We start from the raw sequence: 13052 nt of genomic DNA on the forward strand, positions 1-13052 counted from the left end.
CATGACAACTCCAGATGTCGGTACACCACCGCAGAACTCAACCCGGGTGGAAGGGGAGACTCTCCGACACGATGTCCATATGATTATTAGAGGAACCAACATTCCCCAAGGACCCATGTTCAAACGGACGAGAACGTCCACCACAGAAGAGGGACCGACCCGATATTGCGTGCCCGAAGACACCCTCGCATTCAACAAGAAGGACCTCAAGGCCATGATAGAATCACACAAAGACGCACTGGTGATCTCGTTTCTTTTAAACAATACTAGGATAAAGCGCATGCTCATGGATCCAGGTAGCTCGGCCAACATAACTGGATCAGAGGTAGTAGGACAACTGGAGCTGCTCGATCGAGTTGCCCCCATCCCTCGAGTCCTCCACGGCTTCAACATGATCAGCGAAGTAACGAAATGAGAGATCACCCTCCCGATTGACAAGTCCAACGTGATTCAGAACACCGAGTTCCAAGTCATCAACGACAACATGAGGTACAATGCATTGCTCGACAGACCTTGTATACAAAGCATGAGGGTAGTACCGTCAACCTTACACTAGGTGATAAAGTTTCCCATGACTGACTATATAACGACCATACATGGACAGAAGCGGGTAGTGAAAGAAATGTTCGCAGTCCACTAGAAGGCGTCGATCACCACGCACCCAATCTTAGACGAGGTTAGCAACACACAGACCCCCGACGACGACGAAGAAGATTTCTTCGCTCCTCGGACATTCATCGCCCCCAAAGAATCGGACGCAACTAAATCGATAGTCGAAGAGTTGGAGCAGACCATTTTAACCAAACACCTCCCGGACCGTAAGGTATACCTGGGAACGAGGTTAACCCAGAACTCAGGAAAGGGTTCATTCAATTTCTTAGTAACAATATCGACTGCTTCGCTTGGTACCACTTAGATATGACAGGAATTCCACGAGAAATAACCTCTCACAGGCTGAGCGTAGATCCCAAATTTAAACCCGGGAAGCAGAAGAGAAGACCCTAGTCCGAGGTAAAACATGCCTTCATCAAAGAGGAGGTAATGAAACTTCTTAAAATAGTATCTATTAGAAAGGTAAAGTACCCTGAATGGCTAGCCAACGTAGTAGTGATGCCTAAAAAGGGAAACAAGCTATGATTGTGCGTAGATTATAAAGACTTGAATAAAGCGTGCCCCAAGGATTCCTTCCCATTGCCTAATATCGATTGTCTGATCGATGCTACAACCAGCCATGAGACTCTCACCATTCTCGATGCCTACTCGGGGTATAATCAAATCGTTATGAACCTCGAGGACAGGGAAAAAACCTTGTTCATCATAAAGTATGGTACCTACTGCTACAATGTAATGCCCTTCGGGCTAACAAACACAAGGGCAACGTACATGCACCTAGTTAATAAAATTTTCGAGCATCGAGTAGGTAAATCAATGGAGGTATACATTGATTATATGCTAGTTAAGTCCCTACACGCAGAGGACCATTTGACTCATTTGCAAGAAACTTTCGACATCCTCAGAAGTTACAACATGAAGCTCAACCCCGAGAAGTGTGCCTTAAGAGTAGGTTCGGGCAAATTCCTAGGCTTCATGGTATCAAACAGGGGGATCGAGATTAATCTCGACAAAATAAATTCTACCGAAGAAATCACGGTGGTGAACGATGTAAAGGCTGTATAACGGCTAAAAGGGTGGATAGCGGCCCTTGGCGGATTCATATCAAGGTCATCAGACAAGAGCCATCATTTATTCTCTTTACTCAAAAAGATAGAGCAACTTCAAATGGACTCTAGAATGCCAACACGCCTTAGAGGAACTAAAATGATACCTGACTAGTCCACCTTTGTTGTATATGCCAAAGAAGGATGAAACACTATACTTGTAGTTGGTCGTGTCTGAAATAGCGGTAAGCAGCGTATTGATTTGGGAGGAGCAAGGTACGCAATTTCCTGTTTATTATGTAAGCCAGACCTTGGGGGACACCGAAACCCGGTATCCCCATCTAGAAAAATTGGCTATCCCACTAATAAGTGCCTCGTGAAAGCTGAATCCCTATTTTCAATGTCACCATATCTGTATCCTGTCGACGTACCCCCTCCGAAGCGTACTATATAAAGTCGAGCTGTCGGGCCGATTGGCCAAATGGGCCATCAAATTTGAAGGGTATGATATCGAGTATCAACCTCGAATGACCATCAAGTCCCAAATTCTGGCGGAATTCGTGGCCAATTTCTTGCCCTCCCTCACACCCGAGGTAGAGAGGGAACTTTTATTAAAATCAGGCACGACTTCTGGGGTATGGACCCTATTCACAGATGGTGCCACAAACATAAGATTATTCGGGCTCGGTATAGTCCTAAGGCCACCCATTGGCAGCTTAATCAGATAATCCATAAAAACCACAAAATTTACTAACAATGAAGCCGAGTACGAGGTTATGACTGCAGGTTTAGCACTGGAAAAGTTTGGGAGCCAAGACTGTCGAGGTGAAATGCAATTTGCTCTTTGTAGTAAGATAGATGAATGGGAGCTTCGAAGCTCGAGAAGACATGATGCAGAGGTACTTGGACAAAATCCAAATAATGTTGCGTCGCTTCAAAGAATGGACCTTAGTCCATGTACCCCGAGAGTAGAAAAGCGAGGACGATGCCCTAGCAAATCTGGGATCTTCAATTGAATAAGAGGACATACTCCCCAGGGCTGTTGTCCAATTGTTTAATTCAGTGGTCGAGGAAGGTCACGCAGAGATTAATTCCACCAGTCTAACATAGGATTGGAGGAATAAGTATATTGATTATTTAAAAGACTGGAAGTTTCTCACAGATCCAAAAGAATTAAGTGCCCTGCAAACCAAAGCAACCCGGTTCTCGCTCGCTGAAAATGAGACTCTATACAGGAGAACTTTTGATGGCCCCCTAGCGGTATGCCTAGGGCCAGGTGAAATAGATTATGTACTCCAAATAATTCACGAGGGTACTTGTGGAAATTATTCTAGCGCCGACTCCTTAGTCTGGAAAGTGATCAAAGCAGGCTACTATTGGGACAACATGGAAAAAGATACCTGAGAATTCGTCCAAAAGTGCGATAAATGCTAGAGATTCGCTCCCATGATCCGCCAGCCCGGCGAGCAACTACATTCCATTTTATAACCATGGCCATTCATGAAATGGGGAATGGACATCATCAGTCTTTTGTCGACGACACCAGGTAATGCTAGATTCATTTTATTTATGACTGACTGCTTTTCAAAATGGGTGGATGTGCATGCCTTCGAAATAATAAGAGAAAAGTAAGTCATCTATTTCATATGGGATCACATCATATGCCGATTCAGAATCCCATCCGAAATAATGTGCGATAACGGGAGGCTGTTCATCGAGAGCAAGGTAACATAGTTCTTTGAAGATCACAAAATCAAGAGAATCCTGTCAACGCCTTACCATCCATGTGCAAATGGCCAGGCCGAATCCACAAATAAAACCATCATTCAGAACCTAAAAAAGAAACTAGAGACCGCCAAGGGAAAATGGGGAGAAACGCTACCGAAGGTGCTATGAGAAATACCTTTCTCTCTAGTATACGATGCCGAGGCTTTGATACCAGTGGAAGTCGAGGAGCCGAGCGCTAGATTCCAGAACACTAATGAGGGCTCGAACAATGAGGCCATGACAACGACCCTCGAACTACTGGATGAAAAATGAGAAGCCTCACTGATCTGGATGGCCGCCGAGAAGCAGAGAATCAAAAGATATTATAACTGGAGAACAAATATCCAGTATATCAGGATCGGGGACTTAGTCCTAAGGAAGGTCACTGTCAACACCCAAAACCCTCGTAAAGGGAAGCTGGGCCAGAACTGGTAAGGACCGTATCGTATCCTAAGAATATAAAACCTCAAAAGACATGAAAATATTTGTAAGACCTTATTACAGTCATAAACTCGATCCCGGAGTCTAGGCTATATATCGCATTTGTAAAACTCCCGAAAGGGAATACCCTCGATATAGACACCTAAACTACTACACTTGGGACCAAAAATGGCTCCGACCAAAAACAAATGACTACGATCATACGGCTGTACCAGCCGAATTAATGCGACTCGGGGACGCCCGAGTGTCACTACAAAATCATAGGCCATTACTTCGAATCTACTTCAAAAAGAATCGGTTAAACAGGATACCCTCGATAGGCAAAAGAGCTTTGACCATGTCAGCTCCAAGTCACAAGGCTTCGAGCTACTCAACCTATAAGCCAAACCTTTCAGGTGCTCGAACATCGCCGCAAACGACTTGAAATCGAGGTTATTCCCGAACCGACGAGGGGTCAAGAAAAATCATTTCAAAATGTCCTTAACGAGAGGAAAACAAAGCCTACATATGCCTAAGGGCAAAGTGTGAGAGCCATTGTTGCCAGCCTAACGAGCCTCAGGGCCACATACTAAAAGGTCATATCAACTGAAAGCGTAAGAGCCACCATCGCCAGTTGTAAATTTGAAAACATGAGGGTAAAAATGAGCTCGAGTCGTAACCCGATTCGGAGACCGGACCCAAAATAGTTAACTATATATGCCTAATGGCAAAGCGTAAGAGCCATTGTCGCCAGCTTATATTAAAAGGTCGCTTCGGCCCAATGCGTAAGAGCCATTGTCGCCAACCCACACATATGCAAAACTTAAGGGTCGATTGAGCTAGAGTGGATATCCGACTCAGATATTTAACCCAAAATAGTTAAAATACAAATGCCTCTGTGCAAAGCGTAAGAGCCATTGTCGCCATCTTAATAAGCCTCAGGGTCGTCCATATAAGGGATCGCTTCGATCAGAGAAGTAAGGACCATTGTCGCTAGCCCATGCAGACTCGAAAGCTCGAAGGTCAAATGAGCTCGAGTCGAAGCTCGACTCGGAGACTAAACCTAAAATAGTTGGGAAGAAGCATAAGAGCCCTAATGCCGGTTTATATTAAAGGTCACATCGACCAGGCGCGTAAGAGCCCCCGAGCCAGCCTAATGAGCCCCAGGGCTGTATCACGAATCTAATGATTCTTGCCAACTTTAAAACGGGATCATCCAGCTAAATTCCAGAAAAAAAGGCGAGTGGAAGAAGCAAAGCCACAGGGTTTACATTATACATATGCCAGTATAAAAGTACGATATACAAACAAGAAAATCTACATGATCCTAATCCATTGATGAGCCTACATTCTCAATGGCTCCCCGAGAGTTGCACCCCGAAAGCTATGAGTCCCCCAACTCCCCTTCTCAATAACATCTTCCCTTCCCGTGGATCCACCCTCATTTTTAGAATCGCCTAAGCTGTCACCCGACACACCCCAATAGCCTGCTTTTGGGAATCCGGCCAAGCATGATCCACAGCTCGAGGTAAATTCGGGCTAGCCTTCTCAGACGCCCTCTCAATGTGAGCACTTGTGACAATATCTTCCTCCCTATGCGAGGATACAAGCTCCTCAGCTTCAGTTTTGATCCTAGATAGTGCAGCTACCAGCTCAGAATGGAGACCTCTGTACTTATCACTGTCCTCCTTCGCGTCCTAGAGCTGACGCTTGACTGCAGTTACCTTCCCCTGAAGGTTGTCCCTCTCGAAATTTGTTTCCCTTATATACCGACTGAGCTCGAAAATTGCAGCATCTCTGGCCTAGAGCTCCTCTCTCAGTAGGGTGTTTTCCTTCTCAAACTGCACAGATCAGGTCTGAGGTATTAAAAGCAATGGAATCTAACAATGATTCAATAATAGTAAATGGGGGATGAATAACCTACTTGGTAAGATAGGCTTTCTCACACTCGCAATAGTTTACCTCATCCTTGTATTGGGTGAAAGCCTAGTTGTACATCGCTTTGGCCTGAAGCCACAAAAAAGGACAAGTTAGAAAAACAAAGATCGGAGCATCCCAGAGCGGCAGACAGGGTTAGCAACAATTACATGCTCGCAAAGTCTGCCAATTTTGCCAAAAATGAATGAAGCGTCAACCTCGGGAATTCCCTCGAGAGCAGTTGACGGTTTCTCGAGTGCATCTCCGCCTTTGACCAGTGCTCCTGCATCGGAGGGCTCTTCGCATGGAGCATATTGCACTCCATGAGGCAGTAGGACCACTCCCTGAGGAGAATCAATAACGATCATAGAGCTGGCAGGATCAATCAAAGTCTCAATCCCTTGTTCACCCCGGACCCCAGAGCTGGGCCCCTCCGAACTGCCTACCAAGGGCACCTCAACTCGGGGAGAATTCTGGCCACCAGCCAACTCGGGGGTAGTATTCGATACTCCATCCGTTGCCTCCCCACCACAAATATGAGCCATAGGAGCATCAGGCTTCGGTTCGGAAGCCTACATCCCCACGGTCCAAGGATCAGCCAAGTCTATACACTCTTCGGGGGCTGTTGGGAAGCTGCTTTCCCCCACGCCTTCAACTCGAGGGTTTCTCGCCATCTATAGGGTCAGAGTTGTTGGGTCAACCTTGGATCCTTCCACCTTAATACTCTTGAACTCTGGCGGCCCGACCAGCAGACCCTCTGCCTTCTCTTCTTCTCGCCAGGCACTAGGGCGTCCCCATCAACGGGTGGTGCCTCCTTCATCAAAGGGACTTCCCCCAGACCTACACAAATGCATAAGTTAAACACAAAAAATGAATAATGCCACTAATAGTGATTTTCATCAAAGTGTGCTGATGCATCAAGATTTGGAACTTACCGTGATCTTTGGCTTCCCATCGGGCTCGGGATAAATCTTACCACATGCATTTGGCATATGGGCAAATCGAGTATATGTGGCCGACCTAATACTGGAGGTCTAAAACCACACCAGGGTAGGTTGCTACAGCTAAAAAAGCAAGAGAAATAGAGTTAGATGCTTGGAGAAATATCGTCAAAGAGAAGCGAAGAAAGACCCGACAACACGTTTACTTACGCCCAGTGTTCCACCTCTCGGGGAATGACATCTTTTCTGCCAGGATCAGGTTAGAAGTCCTCACTGGAATGAATCAGCTTGCCCATCCCTCGTTGCCGAGCTCCCCGGTATAGGTAAAAAGGGACCTCGTGGCTCGACAACGGTGTTTGATTAGGCCTTCGCGAAGGTGATGGGGACTATACATCCTGATCAGGTGGTTGAGGATGAAGGACATCTCCTCTATCATGTTTGTGTAATGCCTGATCATAGAAACAACACACCAGAACGAAGGATGAATTTTACCAATGGTTACTTGATAACGTCGACAGAAGTCGAGAATCATGGGATCGATCGGGGGAGAGGATGGCCTCACCGGCCCCAAGGTGAATGGATAGGTGTACACACTCAGAAAGCTGAATTTATGAGCCGTAATATCTTCTTCCCAAGTAGGAATCTCCACAAGCATGGTATCCCCCTAGTGGCAGTCTGCCCTCACTCTCTCGGCGACTGTTAGAGTTGATATACCGAATTATAGTCTCACGATGCTCTGGCTTCGAGGAAGGTCTCTCGACCTTGAAATCAAAGGCCATCGCAAAAAATCCTAGGACTCATTCCTCAACACGAGGAGGTATGGACACGTCACATTGAGAAAGAAGCGAAGAGGATGAGCCAGCAACCTCCTGGGAAGCAGAGGTGGAAGTTTTCGCCATTCGTAGAAGATTCTGGAGGGAGAAAAAGAGTTTCATTACTGAGAAAAAACGAGAGCAAATGAAGAGGGAACCTTTTTAGGGATTTGGGCAGGCAATGGGTTATAGAAAAGAAGAAGGGAGTACTTATAAAAGCACCGTGTGTGCATTGAAGGAGGCCAAGAGGCAACTAAGAGCCATAGTCAATGCGGGAACCTATAGGAGCAGCGTGCGTATTGTATCTTGGCATCTTGGGCCATTGCCGATTGCGAAATTATCAAAGGATGAAGAAATTCAAGATCGTTTCTTATCACTTTTACTCTAAGAAACGTGAAGACTATCTGTATGCGGTAAAAACGGGGGGCCCGATTTCAACGTCATCACCTTACGGACATACTTCTCGAGGTTCGAAGACTAGGTCGAGACCCACCCTCGGGAGTCGTTGGGTTTTCGCCCGGGGGGTCAGTGCATACTAATGACTATAATAGGGGAGAGGGGAGTTCCCAAGGCACGCAGCTGATATTGACAGAGACTAATGCTATCTAGTTGTCCCATCCCTCTACCTTTATGATTAATGCATTTTGTACTATGTTGGAATTTCCCCTCCTATATAAGGGGGATCCTTGGCACTTTGTAAACTCTGTTGCTTCAACTATTCTACACGAAATATACAAGAACTCTTCCTTTTCTCTAACACATTCTCCCAACACTGTTGCTATTGCTTACTACTTTCATAATTGTTGTTCATTTATCGCTTGTTATTTGCCATAAAGAGCCTCTTTTGATTATATCCTATTTGTTAGACCCTTCCCGATTATCCTCGATAGCTCGAGCCCGATCCCAGTAATCGACCTCGAAGCCCCGCATCGGTTAGTCTGAGGCTTGGACAGCTAACCCTTCGGTTTTATTTTAACTCTATTTTAGCTCGCATTTTATCTTTTATCTTCACATATCTACCATCACCTACTTTAACAACTAGCAAAAAAATAGAACACGTATTTTTAGAGTCCCATAAATAAATTAATTGTTATTACCATTTTCACGGTAAACAAAGGTAGAGGGAGACTTCGGTGCTGTAGATCGAAACAAGGCAACCTGCTCACCATTATGTCTTCAAGGAAGTACATCGATGCGCTCGTGTGACCACTGGAAGTACCTATCTCAATACCTGCACATTCAGTTTTTAAGTATAGTGTGAGTATGTAAAACAACACGTTCCCAGTAAGTATCTAGTCTAACCTCGAAGAAGTAGGGACGAGGGATCGACTTAACACTTACTAGTGGTCAAACAGTAATAAAAATACATAAAATAGACATGGAGGATATACAACAAGTAACAACGAAACTGATAAAACATTAATTATAAACATCCAACATGGATCTTTATCAAATCACTAAAATGTCATAACTGGCCTCGAAGACACTAGCTCAACTATTGCCGTAACCAGTTCCAATCTCAAGTATTAATCATGAGTTTGCCGAGTAAAACTGCTTGATCCAATAAGAATAGTGATACAGAATACCGTCGAGGCGAACGACCCAATCCCATAAGAATAGTGTTATTATACTACCGAGGCGAAAAACCGAATCCCATAAGAGTAATTTACAACACTGCTGAGGCAAACGATCCTATTCCATAAGAGTAGGAAAATTACCTCGCTCGCGGAATAAGTGTGGACATCTATTCCACATGTCCTCCTCGCCTTCCAAGTTACTGCTTCTACTGGTTGACCCCTTCACTGGGCCTTCACTGCTAAAATCTTCTTAGAACTCAACTTGTGAACTTGCTTGTCAATAATGGCAACTGGCTCCTCTTCATAACCCAAGCTCTCATCAAGTTGCACACTACTATAATCCAACACATGCGACCTGTCAACATGGTACCTCTGGAGCATAGACACATGGAAAATCGGATGAACTCCTGATAGACTGGGAGGCAAGTTAATCTCGTAAGAAACCTCCCCAGCTCGCTTCAACACCTCAAAGGGGCTAGTAAACCTCATACTCAGCTTTCCCTTCTTTCCAACCCTTATGATACCCTTCATCGACAAGACCTTCAAGAGAACTTTCTCGCCCACCATAAATGATAAATCACATGCTTTCTAATTCGGGTAACTCTTCTGTTTGGACTGTGCTGTGCAAAATGTCTCCTGAATTAACTTCACCTTATCCAATGCATCCTGTACCAAATTAGTACCATTAAACCTAGTATCACCATGATCAGACCAACTGATGGGGGAAGGACATCGCCGACCATATAAAGCCTTAAATGGAGCCATCTCGATGATGGACTGATAACTATTATTAAAGAAAACTCAACCAATGGTATGAATCGATCCCATTTCCCTCCACAATATAAAATGTCCGCTCTGACTGCCCATTGGTCTACAGATAAAAAGTTGTGTTGAGTTCTACCCGGGTACCCAAATCACTCTATACTGCTGTCCAAAAATGTAAGTGAACTGGGGTCCTCTACCTGAAATAATGGAAATAGGTACACCATGAGCTGCAAAATCTCCTGAATATAAATCTGGGCCAACCTCTCTGAATAGTACATAGTCACCGCCAGAAAAAGTGTGCAGACTTGGTCAGTTTGTCGACAATGATCCAAACAACATCAAAACTTCCTCAACATCCGTGGTAACCCAACTATGAAATCGATAGTGATGCGCTCCCAGTTCCATTTCGGTATAACCATCTGCTGAAATAGGCCACCTAGCCTCTAGTGCTCATACATAACATGGTGACAATTCAGACACCTCACCACATACTCAATTATTCCCTTCTTCATCAGCTTCTACCAGTAATGTTGCCTCAAGTCACGATACATCTTTGTAGCACCTGAATGAATAGAATACTGCAAACTGTGTGCTTCATATAGAATTGTCTCCCTCTGGACAAACATTAGAAACATTTAAGCAACATTGGAGTAGGAGAACACCATCATCACTGATAGTAACCTCCTTAGAAATACCCCGTAGCACCGTCTCTCTAAGGACTAACAAGTACGGATCATCATTCTTGTGAGTATTGATCCGCTCAAGTAAAGAAGGCTGAGCTACAACACATTCAAGAACTCAACTGGGCTCTGAAATATCAAACCTCACATGTTTGTAAGATAAGGACTAAATGTCCAAAACCATTGTCCTCTCATCTGCTAAAATGAATGCCAAACTACCCATACTCTCAGCCTTTCTGCTCAAGGTATCTGCAACCACATTAACCTTGCCCAGATGATAGAGGATAGTAATATCATAATCCCTCAGTAACTCAAGTCACATGCCCTGCCTTAGATTAGGATCCCTCTACTTAAACCCATTAAGATAATTCATCCAAATCTTGAGAGCATGAATATCACAACCACCTCCAAGTCATGTACGGAGTAATTCTTCTCGTGGGTCTTCAGTTGACGTGAAGCATATGTAGTAAATCGCCCCTCCTACATAAATACACAACCCAAGGCAATGCACGAAGCGTCGTAATACATAGTATACATCTCAGAACAAGAGGAAAACACTAACATTGGTGGTATCGTCAAAGCGGTTTTGAGCTTCTAAAAGCTCCCATCGTAATCATCGAACCATCTGAAAAGAGCACCATTCTAAGTCAATATAGTCAAAGGTGATGCAGTATACGAGAAGCCCTCCACAAACCAACGATAATAACCTGCTAACCCCAAGAAACTCGTGATCTCGGTCATTGCGATAGGATGAGGCCAATACTGAACTGCCTGTATCTATCCTTGTTTTTGGCATTTGGCTAATGATCTCAAGAAAGAAACTGGGGGTTTTTCGTCTAAAATTTCATAAAGTGAATTTTTGAGTTTTAAGAATTGGTTCAGAGTCGGATTTGAGTTAAACTAGTAAGGTTGGACTTGTAATTAAATGAGTTGTCGGATTTTGTAAGTTTTTTCTGGTTTTGAGGTACGACCCTTGGTTTGAATTTTTTGTTGACTTTGGGGTTTTGATTAAAGGTTCGACCTTTATTGGTTGGGTTTGTTTCCTTTAGCATTATTTGATGTCTTGTATTGCTTTTGGCTAGTTTTGAGCCATTCAGATGTCAGTACACATGGGATGGCATTTTTGGCGTATCATTTGGCTTGCTCAGTATTGGTTCGGCTTGTTCCAAGTAATTTAACACTTTTAAAACTTGGTGATGATGGTATTTATACCTGAATATATGTGATATATGTTTGGTATAGAAGTGACGCACATGCTAAGAGATGGGCATGTGGGCATTCACCGTGTGAATTATGACTCGGTTAATTCTGTGGTACTTTGTAGTTATTTAATCTTGTCTTTATCCATGAAATTTATACGTGATAGAGTAATTGAACTGTGATCCATTTTAGAAACCATGTTTAGGCTATATGTTTATTCTGTTGGGACACACTAAGGTCATTTTTGCATTGAGTTATTTGCTTAAAAATTTGCAGTTACATACTCAGTCATAGTCATTCATTTGCATATCAAATATCAGTCTCTATTATCATTTGTTGTCACAATGTGTTATAATTGTTTAGGCCGATTGGCATAATATTTGCGAGCCCGAGAGACTAGAGAGATTGATGACTAAGTTGGGGCCAGAGGGCTGGATTTTTAGTGATATTGATGGGATCGGGTTGTATGCCACAACAGGCCTTATGGATTCATTATGGGATCGGATTGCACACTTCTATAGGTATTATTGATTCATGATAGGATCAGGATGCACGTTGTTACAAGTATTATTGATTCATGATAGGATTGGGCTCCGTGCCACAGCAGGTTTTATTAGTGCTTAGGCAGGATCCTTCTCTCTGGAGTCTGACATAACAGCAGTGAGCGCATGTTTAGTTGATTCATGATGGGATTAGGTTGTGCGCTGTAGCAGGTACCGTAAAGTGTTGAGTGACTGAGTGGGCTGAGTGATTGAGTATGTTGAGTGGGAGTGCGAGACAATGAGATTAAGTACTCTGGGAGTGTGAGTACATGAGTTCATCACTATGTTGCATTGCATTTAATATGCTTACTTGACTTTCAGGCATAAAGATGCCTTTCTCATGCTATATGGTTTTGTGACATTCATGACTTCCCAAGAACATCTGTATGTAGGCATATAGATGTACTACACTCATGCCATCTGAGAATGAAATATCTTATCTGTTGTTGAATGGTTTGGGGAAAATCACAATTTTTCTGATTTACTCTTATTTTGGTGATTTCGGTGAAAGATTTGGGTTTTACTGCTATACTTGAAAAGCATGACTATTTTTCCGTAAATGTGAACAAGCTGAGCATCATATCCTTGAGTTATATCTTGTACTACTTTATTATATTTTATGCGTTGTTGTTGGGTATTGGTGTTGGACTCTAACCATTGTCCAAACTCGTCACTGCTTTCAACCCAAGGTTAGGTTTGTTACTTATTGGGTACACGGGGTCGGTTGTACTCATACTACACTTTTGCACCTTGCGTGTAGACTTTGGATGCTG

The 13052-nt window shown here is 43.7% G+C and overlaps 1 protein-coding gene across 1 annotated transcript; it reads right to left on the reverse strand.

The window, feature by feature from the left end:
• Positions 1–9314: 9314 nt before the first annotated feature.
• On the reverse strand, positions 9315–9857 carry LOC138870957 (uncharacterized). Its single transcript, XM_070148803.1, has 2 exons — positions 9744–9857; positions 9315–9632 (listed from the first exon to the last, which is right to left on the reverse strand). The coding sequence occupies exons 1-2, from the start codon at positions 9855–9857 to the stop codon at positions 9315–9317; spliced, it is 432 nt and encodes a 143-aa protein (XP_070004904.1).
• Positions 9858–13052: the final 3195 nt, after the last annotated feature.

Source organism: Nicotiana sylvestris, chromosome 1, assembly GCF_000393655.2.
Source record: "Nicotiana sylvestris chromosome 1, ASM39365v2, whole genome shotgun sequence".
In the NCBI taxonomy this organism is placed as follows: domain Eukaryota; kingdom Viridiplantae; phylum Streptophyta; class Magnoliopsida; order Solanales; family Solanaceae; genus Nicotiana; species Nicotiana sylvestris.

What these genes read in the sequence shown, in the direction of transcription:
- LOC138870957 (XM_070148803.1), bottom strand. Translation starts at nt 9,857, where the DNA reads ATGGCTCCATTTAAGGCTTTATATGGTCGGCGATGTCCTTCCCCCATC. An exon ending in TACAGGATGCATTGGATAAG is followed by an intron (nt 9,633 to 9,743) that starts GTGAAGTTAATT and finishes GTTCTCTTGAAG; the next exon opens with GTCTTGTCGATGAAGGGTAT.